This window comes from Ricinus communis, chromosome 1 (assembly GCF_019578655.1).
Source record: "Ricinus communis isolate WT05 ecotype wild-type chromosome 1, ASM1957865v1, whole genome shotgun sequence".
Lineage (NCBI taxonomy): Eukaryota > Viridiplantae > Streptophyta > Magnoliopsida > Malpighiales > Euphorbiaceae > Ricinus > Ricinus communis.
Genome location: NC_063256.1, coordinates 9,468,983 through 9,482,485, shown reverse-complemented (window position 1 = coordinate 9,482,485; position 13,503 = coordinate 9,468,983). Strand labels below are relative to the sequence as shown.

The following is a 13,503-nucleotide window of genomic DNA, read 5'->3' as shown; positions in this document are numbered from 1 at the left end:
TTTTCATTCTTCTAGGTAACAATCCCTATAAATCTCAACTACCAGGTTTAGAATGCTAAAAAATTGTGGGCAGTTATAGTAAACAGTTCAAACCCTTCTTTTCGGTCTAGCAATGGTGTAACTTCTACCCTCCCTCCCTTCATCAACCTAAACTAGCTTAACTTAATCACTTAAACGATTAAAATAACGAAAATCTACAGGTGTTGGTCGGCCGCCACTGCTCACTGGTGGTAGACAGCAACAAGTTGTCTAATATATTCTTCTTTTGGAATACTAGTATTATATTTAACGACGAAGCCATGGAAGTGGATTCCATGTTTATGTGAGCCATCATTCTCTTTTTAACTTTTTCTTTATTTTCTCTTTTAATTATTATTATTATTATTCTCGGAATTAGATCATCGAGATTGATGAGGATGGAGTTTGGAAAAATTCTATTTATATAAAATATAAAAGAAAAATAAAGAAATTGGAAAATGCAGCACATGGAGACGTAGAGTAATTATATAGCAAGTAGTTTCAGGTAACAAGAGGAGGAAACGAACACCGTTGCGTTCTCCATATGGTCAGCTTTTATTATAAGCTGCTTCGAATCTCGATAACTTAACTCAGCTTCGACTTAGTCTGTTCTTTTTTTAAAAAAAAAAAAATCTTAAATTTACATTGCCAAGAAAAGAAAAAAAAAAGAGAGAAGAAGGCGGTGTGAGTTATGGCGTTAATGTTGGAGCCATTCCTTGCTCCATCTGGAGGCAACTTAAATCTCATTATTAGTCATTTTGAACCTATAAAGGTATTTTTAATTTAGTCTCTTTTTATTGTTTATTGATTGTCTTACTGTTAAGCTTTTATTTATTTATTTGTTTATCTCTGTTCATGCACATTGGTTTTGGATGATCTGATAGATGTAAGTGCTTCTTTTGACCAATTTTGTTTTGTAGCCCAAAAAGCAGAGTTGAGGTGGAAAATTCTTGATAGAAGTTATTTCCTGGTATTGGTCTCTTTAACCAAAAATGGCAATGGCTGATTTACAAGGACTTGTGTCGATGTCTTCTAGCATCCAATCATCTCGCCATCACGAATTTCTGGCTTCACCATTTGTTGGCCAAAATTTGAATAATGGGCATTCACACACTTCAGTTTCTAGTTTTCAATTAGGAAAGATTAATTTTCCCAGGAAAATGTGTAAAACCACAACACGGTTCTTGACTACTTCTGTTCTTGCTGATGTTGCTAAAGATTTTACGGTAACTTCCACATTTTTTTTTGGTGTGTGTATTTTGTTTAATGTTTATGCTTATAGCCCTTCAAATTTGAACTTGTTTAGATATTTGCCATTAACATATGTCCCTGATCCATGTCCTTGTGTCCTGGCAATGCAGAATTTTCAGGCAACAGTGCTTAGAAAACAAGAAGCAGACCCAAAGACTGTTGCCTCTATCATATTAGGTGGTGGAGCTGGAACAAGACTTTTTCCTCTTACTCGTACAAGGGCTAAACCAGCAGTAAGCTACTTTGACATACTAGATATTTGATTTCCTTGAAGTAGCATTGATTTCAAGCCCATGAACATATGCATTTATGTGCATTTTTCCTTCTTTACATGGTAGGTACCTATTGGGGGATGTTATAGACTGATTGATGTTCCGATGAGTAATTGCATCAATAGTGGAATCAACAAAATCTACATCCTCACACAGTTTAATTCTCAGTCCCTCAATCGCCACATTGCTCGAACATATAACTCAGGCAATGGTGTAAACTTTGGCGATGGGTTTGTCGAGGTATAATGAATTTCCTAAGTAGGACGGCAGTCAACAATTTCGTATGCAATATCAAATAGTATGTTGTGGAGAGCCTTTCTGCCTATGCACCTAATTTTCCTCACTTTGCAATGGTAGGTATTAGCAGCCACTCAAACACCTGGAGAATCAGGAAAGAAGTGGTTTCAGGGCACAGCTGATGCTGTAAGACAATTTCTCTGGCTGTTTGAGGTATGTATAATCTAGTGGTTTTGCAAAATATTGAATATCAATGGCCTTCTATGGTAGTAATTATCCAATACAGCCAGGTGACATACAGAAATGTGGGTTTTTATGTTCTCAACCTTCAAGTGGGATCATCTTAACTTTTGCAGGATGCAAAGCATAGTCACATTGAGAATATTCTGATATTATCTGGTGATCATCTCTATCGGATGGATTACATGGACTTTCTGCAGGTTGAAGCATTATTTCAGACTTAATTTGCTAATTTTCCTTTCCACATTTCTGTAATTTTTGGACTGCTGTATATATATCTCTGCAGAAGCATATTGATTCTGGTGCTGACATAACAGTCTCTTGTCTCCCAGTGGATGAAAGGTACTAATTTTGGGCATAGTTTTTTATTCCTCAACAAAATTTCAATCATAAACTCTGCTACCTGTTCTTACACTTAAGATGGTGACTGGTGAGGCCTTATTCCGTATTGTGATCTCACCTAGAAAACAAACTTATTTGGAGTTGATTCATTGCTTCATTATCCTTTTATTTTTGCTTGGTTACAGCCGTGCCTCTGATTTTGGGTTGATAAAGATTGATGAGACAGGACAGATCAGACAATTTCTTGAGAAGCCCAAGGGTGAAAGTTTGAAATCTATGGTTTGTTACTTCATCCTCTTTTGCATCATGAGATAGATAGTGAGCAAAAATTCAACTATAAAAATTAGTTCTCATTTGAAAATGATAAGCGTTCACAATTTTCTTTGTCTCAGAGAGTTGATACAAGTACTCTAGGATTATCAATTTCAGATGCAAGGAAGCTCCCATACATTGCATCCATGGGAATATATATGTTCAAGACGGATGTTCTACTTAAACTTCTCAGGTAATAGTCCCTCGTTGACAGTTCATAACAAAAATTTAGCAGCAGACGTGTATTTTCTGCCCTTGTATGCTGTTCAGCAGGTAAATTCCTTTTATTCTAATATTATTATACCATCCTATCACACAGAAATGTTCTGTGATAAATCACACAATTCAAGTCATGTAGTTGGAGTAAGCACCATGCTGTAGAAAATACAGCTTGGAACAACCAATTAACATTTTGATAATTGTTTCAAGATTTATTTTTAAACTTCTTCTAGCTTGAAGCAGTGCTTTCTTTCTCTTGAATTGAAAGTTAAATGCCCATTCCATCTCTCTCCAGGGTTTTGTAAACTAAAATAATAATAAACTATTTTGCAATTGATGAGTAGTATTTTGTTATATTAACACTTTGCCTCACAATTATCAGACTTAAATACTGATGAGATCTTTTGTTTCTTCAGGTGGCATTATCCAACAGCCAATGATTTTGGATCAGAGATTATTCCATTGTCTGCAAAAGATTATAATGTCCGGGTAAATTCTTGAAAGATTATTCTCATAGATCAACTGAGACTTCAAGCTGAATGCTATAATTCTTGAGCTAGTGACACGTTATGGTCTTAGAAAGTTTGATATGACAGACAATATGTTTGAATTACTCGTCACATATTGATGTTAAATACGAGAATGTGAAGTCTGATCGAGTAAAATGAGCTATTATTGTTCATTTCATGGCAGGCATATCTCTTCAATGACTACTGGGAAGATATTGGCACCATAAAATCTTTCTTTGATGCCAATTTGGCCCTAACAGATCAGGTAGTTGTCTCTTTTAAGTTGCAGACTACAGTATTTTCTTTGGGCTAAGTCTTGAGTTAATAAAGTACCATTATTTTTTTTTTCATGTTTCTGAAGCCTCCCGAGTTTCAGTTCTTTGATCCACTCAAGCCAATCTTCACATCTCCCCGGTTTTTACCACCGACTAAAATAGAGAGGTGCCAGGTATGATTTTAAAGTTATTGGTTACATACTGCAATCTCAAGACTATGCTAGTATGCTGACTAACTCATTCTCTTAATGTAGGTCAAGGATTCCATAATCTCACATGGTTGCTTTTTAAGAGAGTGCAGTGTTGAACATTCCATTGTGGGGGTTCGCTCAAGACTGGAATACGGGGTTGAGCTGAAGGTAACCTTTTAAATATATATGTAAAATCTACACATGCAGAGAGAGTATGTTCTGAAAAATAGACGAAGGTGATAAGAGTTAGTGCATAAGACTTGTATAACGTATCAGTGTTTTAAACTATGATTCTTCTTCTTCTTCTTCTTCTTTATCTTCAGGATACTATGATGATGGGTGCTGACTATTACCAAACTGAAGCAGAGGTAGCAGCCTCTTTAGCTGGAGGAAAAGTTCCAATAGGTGTTGGGCAAGAAACCAAAATCATGTAAGTGAATAAACGGATTATTCCCATGTCATTCACCATTTCTTTTTAAATATCTTGTGTATGGAGGAGACTAAGTATAGAGGCAAGCCATCATGTATACTGAAGTTGCATTTATACCTGTCAAATTGTTTCATTTAGAGTGTGTATGAGGGTCAATTTTTCTGTAGCATGGAAATATTTGCTGAAATCGAGATTCATTTCCTTCTTGACATAAATCTGATCTTTTATCTTAATTACTCTTGCAGGAATTGCATAATTGATAAGAATGCAAGAATTGGGAAGAATGTGGTCATAGCAAACAAGGATGTAAGTATTAATGTACGGCCCAATAATTTCAGTTAAAAGTGCATCTTTGTTAAAAAAATGCTGCAACGAATGGTTTTCGTGCTGATAACCAGAACTAAAAATTAATATAAACATTTGGTTTCCATTTTGGCTTGAACTGCAGCATGTAGAAGAGGCAGACAGACCATCTGAAGGATTCTACATTAGATCAGGAATAACTGTTGTGTTGAAAAATTCTGAAATAAAGGATGGGACAATCATATAGGATCGTTTATTCTTCAGCAAGTGAAGGCAAAAGGGAGCATCAAAGATGCATACATGTAGATAAAAGAGAGATCAGGAACAGGTTTTTACTAGGTGGAATAAGCTAAGCAGAATTGATTGATCATCGTGTACCTGAACCCTTTTTTTTTAGGATTTCACCACGATGGAACTTTGAATCACAACTTTCCATCGTCCTGTGAATTGAAACTACCAATAAAGTAAATAGAGCATTAGTCTTTTTCTTTTTTCTGTTCAACTGTTATTACATCTTTATATAATAGATGATAGCTTGCCAGACTGTTGAGCAATGATACTAGCAGTAGAGGAGCAGTCCTCCAACACAACTTCATAGCCATCACCCCAACTATCCATTCCTTGGGCCATGAGTTGCCAGAAAAGGCCACCAGCATATGGTCCCCTAGTAATCGCACTGCTGTATATTGCATCATATATTTTCACAAAGTAGCTGTCCCTTTTTTCCAAGCTGTATCCAGGAATCTTGGAAGACTTGCCAAACTCGCCAATAATAAGTGGTTTTCCAATAACCAAATTGGAGTCTTCGATATGGGCTTGGACCCATTTGTTCACAAATGCAGCCTGCTCTTCTTCACTTGAATTTGGCAACCTGCCAATACCATGCATGCATGAAATAATCTTGGGAGACATCAAATAAAAATAATCGAGGATTAATTTAAGGTGGGTGTTTAATGATAATGAAGATTACCATTGCTCAGGGTAGAGATGAATGGTGGCGAAGTCTATATCAGGAATTCGATTGTTGGAGATAAAATCAGTCCCAAAAAGGTAATTACCAGGATTGAACTGCTTCCTTGATTTCCCATAAAATCCTTCAAGCCCTATTTCCAGTAGATGGTTGCTGTCAATTGATTTGACGTGGGCTGCCATTTCTTTTATCCATTCCTGCAAATGAATTGTTGCAGTTCAAATGATCATTATGAGTGTCTCTAATTAAATTAACAAACCATATACGATTTTGACTCGCAACAAATAAGACCTATATGGACGCTAAATTATCACACTATTTGTTGAAGAAATGTCATTTCGGTCGCCACGATGGAAAGGGGACGCTGATTCGTCGCCTATTATATACTGTTGATGCAATTCGTCGCCATAATAATAAAGTCAAAGTTAAGGTAACTTGTCGTTTATCGCCAAACGATGAGGTTAATATTGTCGCCCAGGGATAAATTGACTGTCGCTGTAAAATAGTGGCCACGCCGTTTTATTTAAAACGATAAAATGACTACTATTATTTTCCACTACGCGCATTAATTGTTTTGCTGAAATTTAATGAATTTCACTGTTATAGTCCTTTTCTTTTTCCTTAATTAATTAAGGATGTGAAGCAAATGGGTTTCATTTCTGCAAATGTTATACTGATCAATATAACTCTCTGATCTCTTTTGCGAAGAAAAGAGTATTCAATCATTCATATATCATTCAGTATGGTCAAGGCACATGATGCAATAAATTTTTCAATACGAATACAGACCTAAAATTGAGAAATTGCAGTCTATTTTATTGGCTAAATTACAAAAGGGAAGAGTGGCGACAAGAAACTGAATTTGGTTAATTCATTATACAACAGGTTACAAGTTGTGGCATAAGTGTGCGTTACTATTAAGTGTGACAAACCAACTACCTCAGCAAAAAAATTTTAGCCGGTGAATTAATGGATAATTAACATATATTTTTTTTATAATTTTAAATAATTATATATGTATCAATCATAAAACACTCGTGTAAACATCTTATTTTTCTGCTCATTACAGGGAATGTAGCATTGGTATAGCCTTCAACTAGAACTTAAGAAAGAAACTCAAGAAAGGAGTAGCTATCTATGGCAATAATTGAGCGTCACTGTTGTGAATACTAATTGCCGTCCTAATTGAAAACTCTTGAAACGTAATCAAATAAGCAAAGCCAATATTCTATCATCTGGGAATTCCGTTTCAGACCCTTTCTCCAACTTACCTGGCTTCATCCAAAACAGGAATCCTTATCCATCTATAGCGTTTTATTCCTTTTTGAATCTTTTTTCATAGTTACCCCATATGCAGTACCATGTTATTACCATCTAATTTATCGAGAGAGAGAGGGAGAAGGAAAAAAGACCTGAATTTGTGCACCAGCAGGAGAGTCATCGGAACGAGGTTCATTCATTAGTTCCCATGCAAAGATGGTGGGATCATCTTTATATGCCACTCTTGTTATTGTGTTGATTCTCGTGATCACAGCCTGCATGTAAATACAGCCAATTCCATATCAGGATACGAAACCAAACAAATTAACATTCAAAAAAGCTCTAAACTGATGTACATGGCCTTTTTTATGCACGAGACAAAATTTGTCCACTCAAATTGCTAAAACCAAGAGAACCGTGAATCTGATGGTAGTGCCCAAGATATTCGTGATGGTTATTTTTTGCTGAAAAGGGGTCTTTTTTTTTAAGAAAAAGGCATAGATTTACTTAATTAAGTTCTGTCTCTTCTTGTCAAAAAGACCAAGTACTTATATGATGAAATTGGTTTTGGTTATTTAGATTTCTTCCCTCCCAACATCAACTAAAGTAATAATTACATGTTAGGTTAAAATCCAAAGAATTGGATTAAAGATTTTTCATACATGCAGAGTGTCTCTAAAATAATTATTAAAGATCGATAGAAGTACGAGATTCATATTATATATTATGCTAATTACCTTGACATGGTTTTTGTAGTATGCTTTGACAATAGGGTTCGTGTAGAAGTCGTCATCGGCAGTCAATTGCTGGCCACGTTCCCTTGCCCACTGAACATATTGTGGCCTACCTCCAAAATCTTTATAATTATTCACCAAGCATAAAATCACATATATCCCGTATTTCCTTGCTTCTGAAATCACAAAGTCCAATCCCTGGAACAAATCCACCAAAAAAATCAAATCAAGTTTGTAAGTACATATGCAATACACCTCCATTGACCCAAGTCAGTTTCTTAAGTTAAAAATAATTATAAGAATGAAACCTATATTGCTGGCTGTACCTTAAACATGTCTTGATTGTAGGATCCCGGAGAAATTTGGAGAGCTCTATAACCGCCATCACTAAAAGCCCAAGTTCTAGCTATATTCATGCCGTTCTTGGCTGCTTGCTGGAATGCAGAAGTGACTTTCTCCCTAGTTGATGGATCAGAAGCCATGTACATCATCCAATAAGCATTGAATCCGTTTAAGTAGAGGGACTTGTTGTTCATTACGAAATGGGTTCCATTTGTTTTGGCGAAAATACCATTATTATTACTCCCCGTTTGAGACTGAGCCATGCATTTAACATGCAATCTGAAGATAAGTAGAATGGCTACCAAACGAAGATTGTTCAACCTTCTCATCTCTAACCTGGCTGAACAGTAATACGTAGTGCAAATTCAACAAAGAAAGACACTCTGCGTGTTTCTCGAAAGAAGAATGCGGTTTACCAAAAAAAACAAACGCATAGCAAGAGTGCTGTGGCTAAGATAGAGGGCTGTTTCTTTTTTCTTTTTTTTTTTCTTTATGGCCTATGTACACTGGAAGAAAGAGAGTGGGCAAGTGTTAGGTAATAGCTTCTAACATCTAGTATGGTGTATGGATTGGTAACGCACAATTACAAGCTACACCAATACTGAATATGTAACTCATTCACTAGTTATATATTCAGTTTTTAGGACGTGAGAGAGCTCTATATAGCTAGAGTTGAAGGCTCAGTTCGACTCCTACTTTCTATTCCTCGTAATAAAATATATACATATTTTGTTTATTTTATTTTACTTTTTTCTTTTCACGAACGCATTTAAAACTCAAATTTCAATTTCAGTAGAAGCTAGAATTATAAGAAAAAAAAAAAGTATAATAAAATAAACAAAATAATGAAACGTGCTTCAAAAGTATAAAAGCCAAGTTTGTGATAAGAATGAGGAGATACAAATATAGTTTACGTTTTAAAATGGTATATACATATATGGTAATGGGCTGATGGCGGTGAATATTAGTGTGAAGCCACTTTTAACCTACTTTTTTCATTTTCTTACTTGTTTATTGGCTAATACTTACTTATTCTATAACTACCGTACAACAAATAAGGGTTTATATTTAAACAGTAGCTCATCTATTCCTTTTTCCTTACTAAAATATACAAAATGGTTAAATTTAAATTCATTGGGCGATTAAAACACAAAACTCGATAATAAAAGTGGACCGATATTCATCTTCATACTAATTTATATATAGAAGCTAAAGGATATGATGTTCAAATTAAACTCTTCTCTTCAATTCTACATCCACAAAAACAAGTATTTACACTCTCACATAACTGTAGAACGATGCAAAAATAAAACCAGTGACCCATTTATGTTGAAGTTGTTACGATAATATTTGGATGTCTATCATTATGTTTATGGATAGATTTTTTTGTATAAATAAAATTTTATTTCTGTACCATTTACAATTAATGGAATGAAACACATAAACATATAAACACATATATACATATAGAAAATTACTCTTTATTCTATTTTTATTTACTTTGTTGTTGATATTTATTTTATAGTATTTTTTATTTTTCTTCTTACTGTTATTTATTTCACAAGGTAGAATTATTTTTTCTCTTTTTATATTTAATCTTTTTTTACATGAAGCTATACTCTATTTTTATTGAATTTATTATTGAATTCACAATGACCCGTTTTGATTGTTGTAATTAGTATATAACATTTATTTTTTTATTTTAATTTTGTAGCTTTTGAATTTCTATCAAATTCTTTTATTTTAGCCAAATATTAGTTTATATTGCAAATATAATTTTATCAACATTTTTTTGTAGGATTATAATTTTATTTTATTTTTATTTTATCTTAATTAATTTATTATAAATATATAATCTGATATTAGTTAATATTAATTAATTTATAATTTGTGAAGAACTAGTGTAATATATAGTTTCTAAAAAACTTATATTATAAATTTTTATTTCTAAAGAACTAGTGTTATATATGATTTTTGAATAACTTTTATTATAAATTTTTATTTTTGAATAATTTATATTATAAAAAAAAAAGACACATCCTTGCCACCTTAAAAAGCTACTTCTTCACTTATCATAAGCAATTGCTTTTTTTCTTCTTCTTTTCTTGTCTTTATTCTTGATTAGTGGGTCTTTCTTCCCACTAGCTTTTGTTTTTTTCTTTAAAATAAATAGTAACGATAAAACTGAATGGTGAAATCTAACATAGTCAAATCAATGAAAATTAGGTCATTAATGCGGGTTCATGGCTTGCCGGCGCTGGAATACACGGATGCTTAAATTTCATACGGCATTGTCTTTCTGAAGAACTTCTGGTAGGTTATCGTTTCATTGAAAGATATAGATATTGCTTTCTTGAACCATATGCCACGGCTTCTCTTAGATATCAGCACCCACCTCTTATATCCATCATATATATCCATTGGTGGGTCTATTACGTGTCATAGCCTATTTGATTATTGATATATGAAGTTTTACATGATGTGATGTGGTAGTCTATCTATACGATATTATTTAAGATAAGTGATGGCTGAAAAATAATATAGACACGTGCAGGTATTTTAGGCCATGCAACCCCATATACGCCATTTATTTACCCGTCTTTGCAATGTACCAATTTTTATCATTTGCCTCGGGTAGATTACTTGTGTGCACATACCCATAACGTAGGAAACTAGGACAGCTTCTGTCATCTTTTAGATTTTCTCTCATTTCCCAACTAGAAAGCGGCAGGGATTCTAGCTTGGTACATGTCTTGTATGGTACTGGACCATACATTTTTTAGACTTGTACGATTCGATTGTGATCCTCTAGACCATGATTTAAAAGGAAAAAGAAGGAAAAAGAAGGAAAAAGAAAATTCCATTAGCATGGTACCAACACTATGCCTGATCTCATGTGACATCAAAATGTCATCACCTTATCCATATGAGTTTGCTTTTTAGTTTTTCATGTTCTCTTCATCCATTCTTTCGTTGTGTTTTGGCACTCCTCATCTTTATCCTTTTATGGATGCAGACTGCAACACCCACTTAATTACTTGTGCAGAGGACGAGACGAAATGATGGGTGTAGAGGAGGTGATGACGGCCATTTAAGCGATTCAACTGGAACCCACTTGCTTAAACTGAATGTGCCATGCTATACATGAAAAGATTTCTCAATACCAAGTGTTTATTGTATGTCAATAATGATTCACATTTGTGCTCCCTATGGCTATGATCGAATTGGACAAAATCTTTCACTTGGATCCAATATATCCTAGCACGTAAGTTTTGGGCCATTCATTTTATCTTAACGTTTAGAAGAAGTTCTCTGTGAAACCCGTGATCAATTAAAGGATGAAAATGTCACGTATTGCTAGTACTAGTTGTATAGCATGTCAGGCTCCCTAAATACTTGCTGCAGCTTCTTGTACATTAACGTTTTTTATCAGTTAAACCAGCAATCAGCTTCCTGCATTAAAAGAAAAGGTTGCATGTGAACGTAGTTGGCATGTTGACAAAAGTCTACCGCATAGAAACTCACCAATTATCACCCCCTGTTTATGCATTAGAGTTGCAGGCTAGCTCAATAAAATCTTATTGGAATTTTCACCAGTTACCCATTTATCGTCCCAGTTTGTGCATTAGAATTGCAGGCTAGCTCAGGAAAACCTTGACGCGCTCCACGTCCTCGTACCAGCGACCAAGTAAATGGGTATAATGCCATGGTGAAATTTGAAGAGCAATTCATGTGCAAATAATGGAAAAACCTTGTTTATGTTTCACATACCCCAGATAGGAGTATTTCCATAATCTTGACATGTTTGTACCTTAACACCTGACATTTGTTTAGACTTTCATATGTCAGCATAAACTATTATCTCCCATTATGCAATTTATCACAGCAAAAGAATGTAAAAGAAATGCCATTTGGTTATGGGGTATGAATTGAGATTTGTGGCAACATGAAATAAAGATCATGAGAATGAGAAACTAGCATTTGAAACTTGAAAGCCCTTCTATAAGTAAATTTCATTTCCAGTACAAGCATGAAAACATAAGAATAAGACTGAGGACATTTGGTTTCCAATTAGTTATGTTCCAATTCCTCTAATTAAAGTGTTTCTGAAATCGCTCTTCCATGTTTGAAGGTTAGTGTATAAGTTTGATAGCAGAAGGCTAGAATAGTCAACCAGTAGAAATAATATATATGGTTGTTAAAAAGAGGGAGTTGGTTCAGCTATTGTCAGCAACACCAAAAGGATGGATCTTTAGCTGTTAACTTAAGAGGTAATAGCAAATACCATTTCAATTAAATAAAATACCTCTCAGGCAGACAGTATCATGCTATCAATTTGCAGCACCCACTTCAATTTCCTTGTTGCACCCTGACACTTATCCTTATAAAGGGCAAAATGCCAATGAGACACGTCGTATGTGGTACATTCACGTTAGGTACCTTGTGAAAATTGGCTTAAAAGGGCAATTTGGCCCCGTACTTGGACGCGAAGGACTATTTACCTAAATCTTTATTTTTTTATCCAAATTTCCCAAGGACTTGAATTAAAGAATTTAAAGAAAATAAAAGAAAAATATAACTAAATAAAAAAGAAAATATTATCATTATTCATGACTCCCTCTTTCTCCTTATCATTCTACTTGAACAATTCCCAAATTACATAAATCCTAACCCTACAAATCTAAGCTCCTCTTCTTATGCATCATGATCTAGAAAGAAATGAGTTTTATTTTGTTCGAAATAATAATCAACTTGTAAAATAAAACCGACTTTCCTTTTTCTTACACAACAAGAAAGCAAGACAAATACAACAAAATAAAGAAAATTAAAGACAATGGACCTGATTCCAGTTTTTTAGTGCAACCAATTTTTTTACGCAGTAGGGGCTTTAAAGAACTTTCATCCGATTCGTTACAGCGAAGAAAACAAATTTACTCAACTTACAACTGTCATATTTTAGAGATTTCATCAACTAAAGAAACAGAGTAATAGAAATGTAAACTAAAAGAGTGGTTAGGTTAGACAATAACTTATTCACACTCGTGCAAGGCATGTCCCACCAGTTTTTAAGAACTTATTTTCTTAATAAAAGAGTTTCAATAAAAGTTATTTCACTCGAGATTTCAAGTGTCTATTTCAAATTAAAAAATCAATAAATTATCCAATACTGCCAGGCACGGGGTAAATTGCCCTTTTTAGCCTGCGAAAATTATAATCCAAATTAACTATTATATTGAACAGTATAAAAAGACTTTTACAGGTCTAATGTAGAACACCTTTCAGATCAACTGAATATATCAGATTTAATTTATAATTGCAACTGTGAGGCCACAGAACACATAGATGCTCATAAGGGGAGTCCAATTTAAGTGCTCAAGCCCAGAAACCCATCAATTTAACGACAAGCTAGGAAGGCAGGCTTACCTATCGCCTCATAGCATATTCAACTGAAGCAAGAGAACTTAAAATACTAGTAAAGAACAAGACATAATAATCCCATCATCAAAGGAAATAAGAGTCCATATAAAAATCCCACTTACCTAGTATTGAACATTTACAGAAATGTGACAATAATAGCACCAAGACTTTGAAAAAATT

At 34.2% G+C, this 13,503-nt stretch overlaps 2 protein-coding genes and 1 long non-coding RNA gene across 4 annotated transcripts; 2 read left to right on the top strand and 1 right to left on the bottom strand.

Moving 5' to 3' along the window:
* Nucleotides 1-43: 43 nt before the first annotated feature.
* On the top strand, nucleotides 44-5,094 carry LOC8270813 (glucose-1-phosphate adenylyltransferase large subunit 1). 2 transcript variants are annotated; one of them, XM_015716923.3, is made up of 16 exons: nucleotides 44-322; nucleotides 939-1,244; nucleotides 1,380-1,502; nucleotides 1,608-1,781; nucleotides 1,899-1,991; nucleotides 2,135-2,218; nucleotides 2,305-2,360; nucleotides 2,546-2,639; nucleotides 2,753-2,865; nucleotides 3,308-3,380; nucleotides 3,585-3,665; nucleotides 3,762-3,848; nucleotides 3,930-4,034; nucleotides 4,190-4,296; nucleotides 4,542-4,602; nucleotides 4,745-5,094. In XM_015716923.3, exons 2-16 carry the CDS (start codon nucleotides 1,011-1,013, stop codon nucleotides 4,844-4,846), a joined length of 1,587 nt encoding a protein of 528 aa, XP_015572409.2. In that variant the 5' UTR covers nucleotides 44-322; nucleotides 939-1,010; the 3' UTR covers nucleotides 4,847-5,094. The 2 variants fall into 2 exon arrangements, with proteins under 2 accessions (XP_015572409.2, XP_002515141.2); XM_002515095.4 differs by having other exon boundaries at nucleotides 44-790.
* On the bottom strand, nucleotides 4,831-8,606 carry LOC8270814 (mannan endo-1,4-beta-mannosidase 4). The gene is made up of 5 exons (XM_002515096.4): nucleotides 7,890-8,606; nucleotides 7,567-7,761; nucleotides 6,982-7,104; nucleotides 5,570-5,766; nucleotides 4,831-5,470 (listed from the first exon to the last, which is right to left on the bottom strand). Exons 1-5 carry the CDS (start codon nucleotides 8,232-8,234, stop codon nucleotides 5,116-5,118), a joined length of 1,215 nt encoding a protein of 404 aa, XP_002515142.1. The 5' UTR covers nucleotides 8,235-8,606; the 3' UTR covers nucleotides 4,831-5,115.
* A 1,923-nt stretch (nucleotides 8,607-10,529) lies between these two features.
* Nucleotides 10,530-11,881, top strand: LOC112534113. The gene is made up of 2 exons (XR_003078423.2): nucleotides 10,530-10,814; nucleotides 10,922-11,881. It is a non-coding gene; the product is annotated as an uncharacterized LOC112534113 (long non-coding RNA).
* The last annotated feature ends 1,622 nt before the right edge of the window (nucleotides 11,882-13,503 follow it).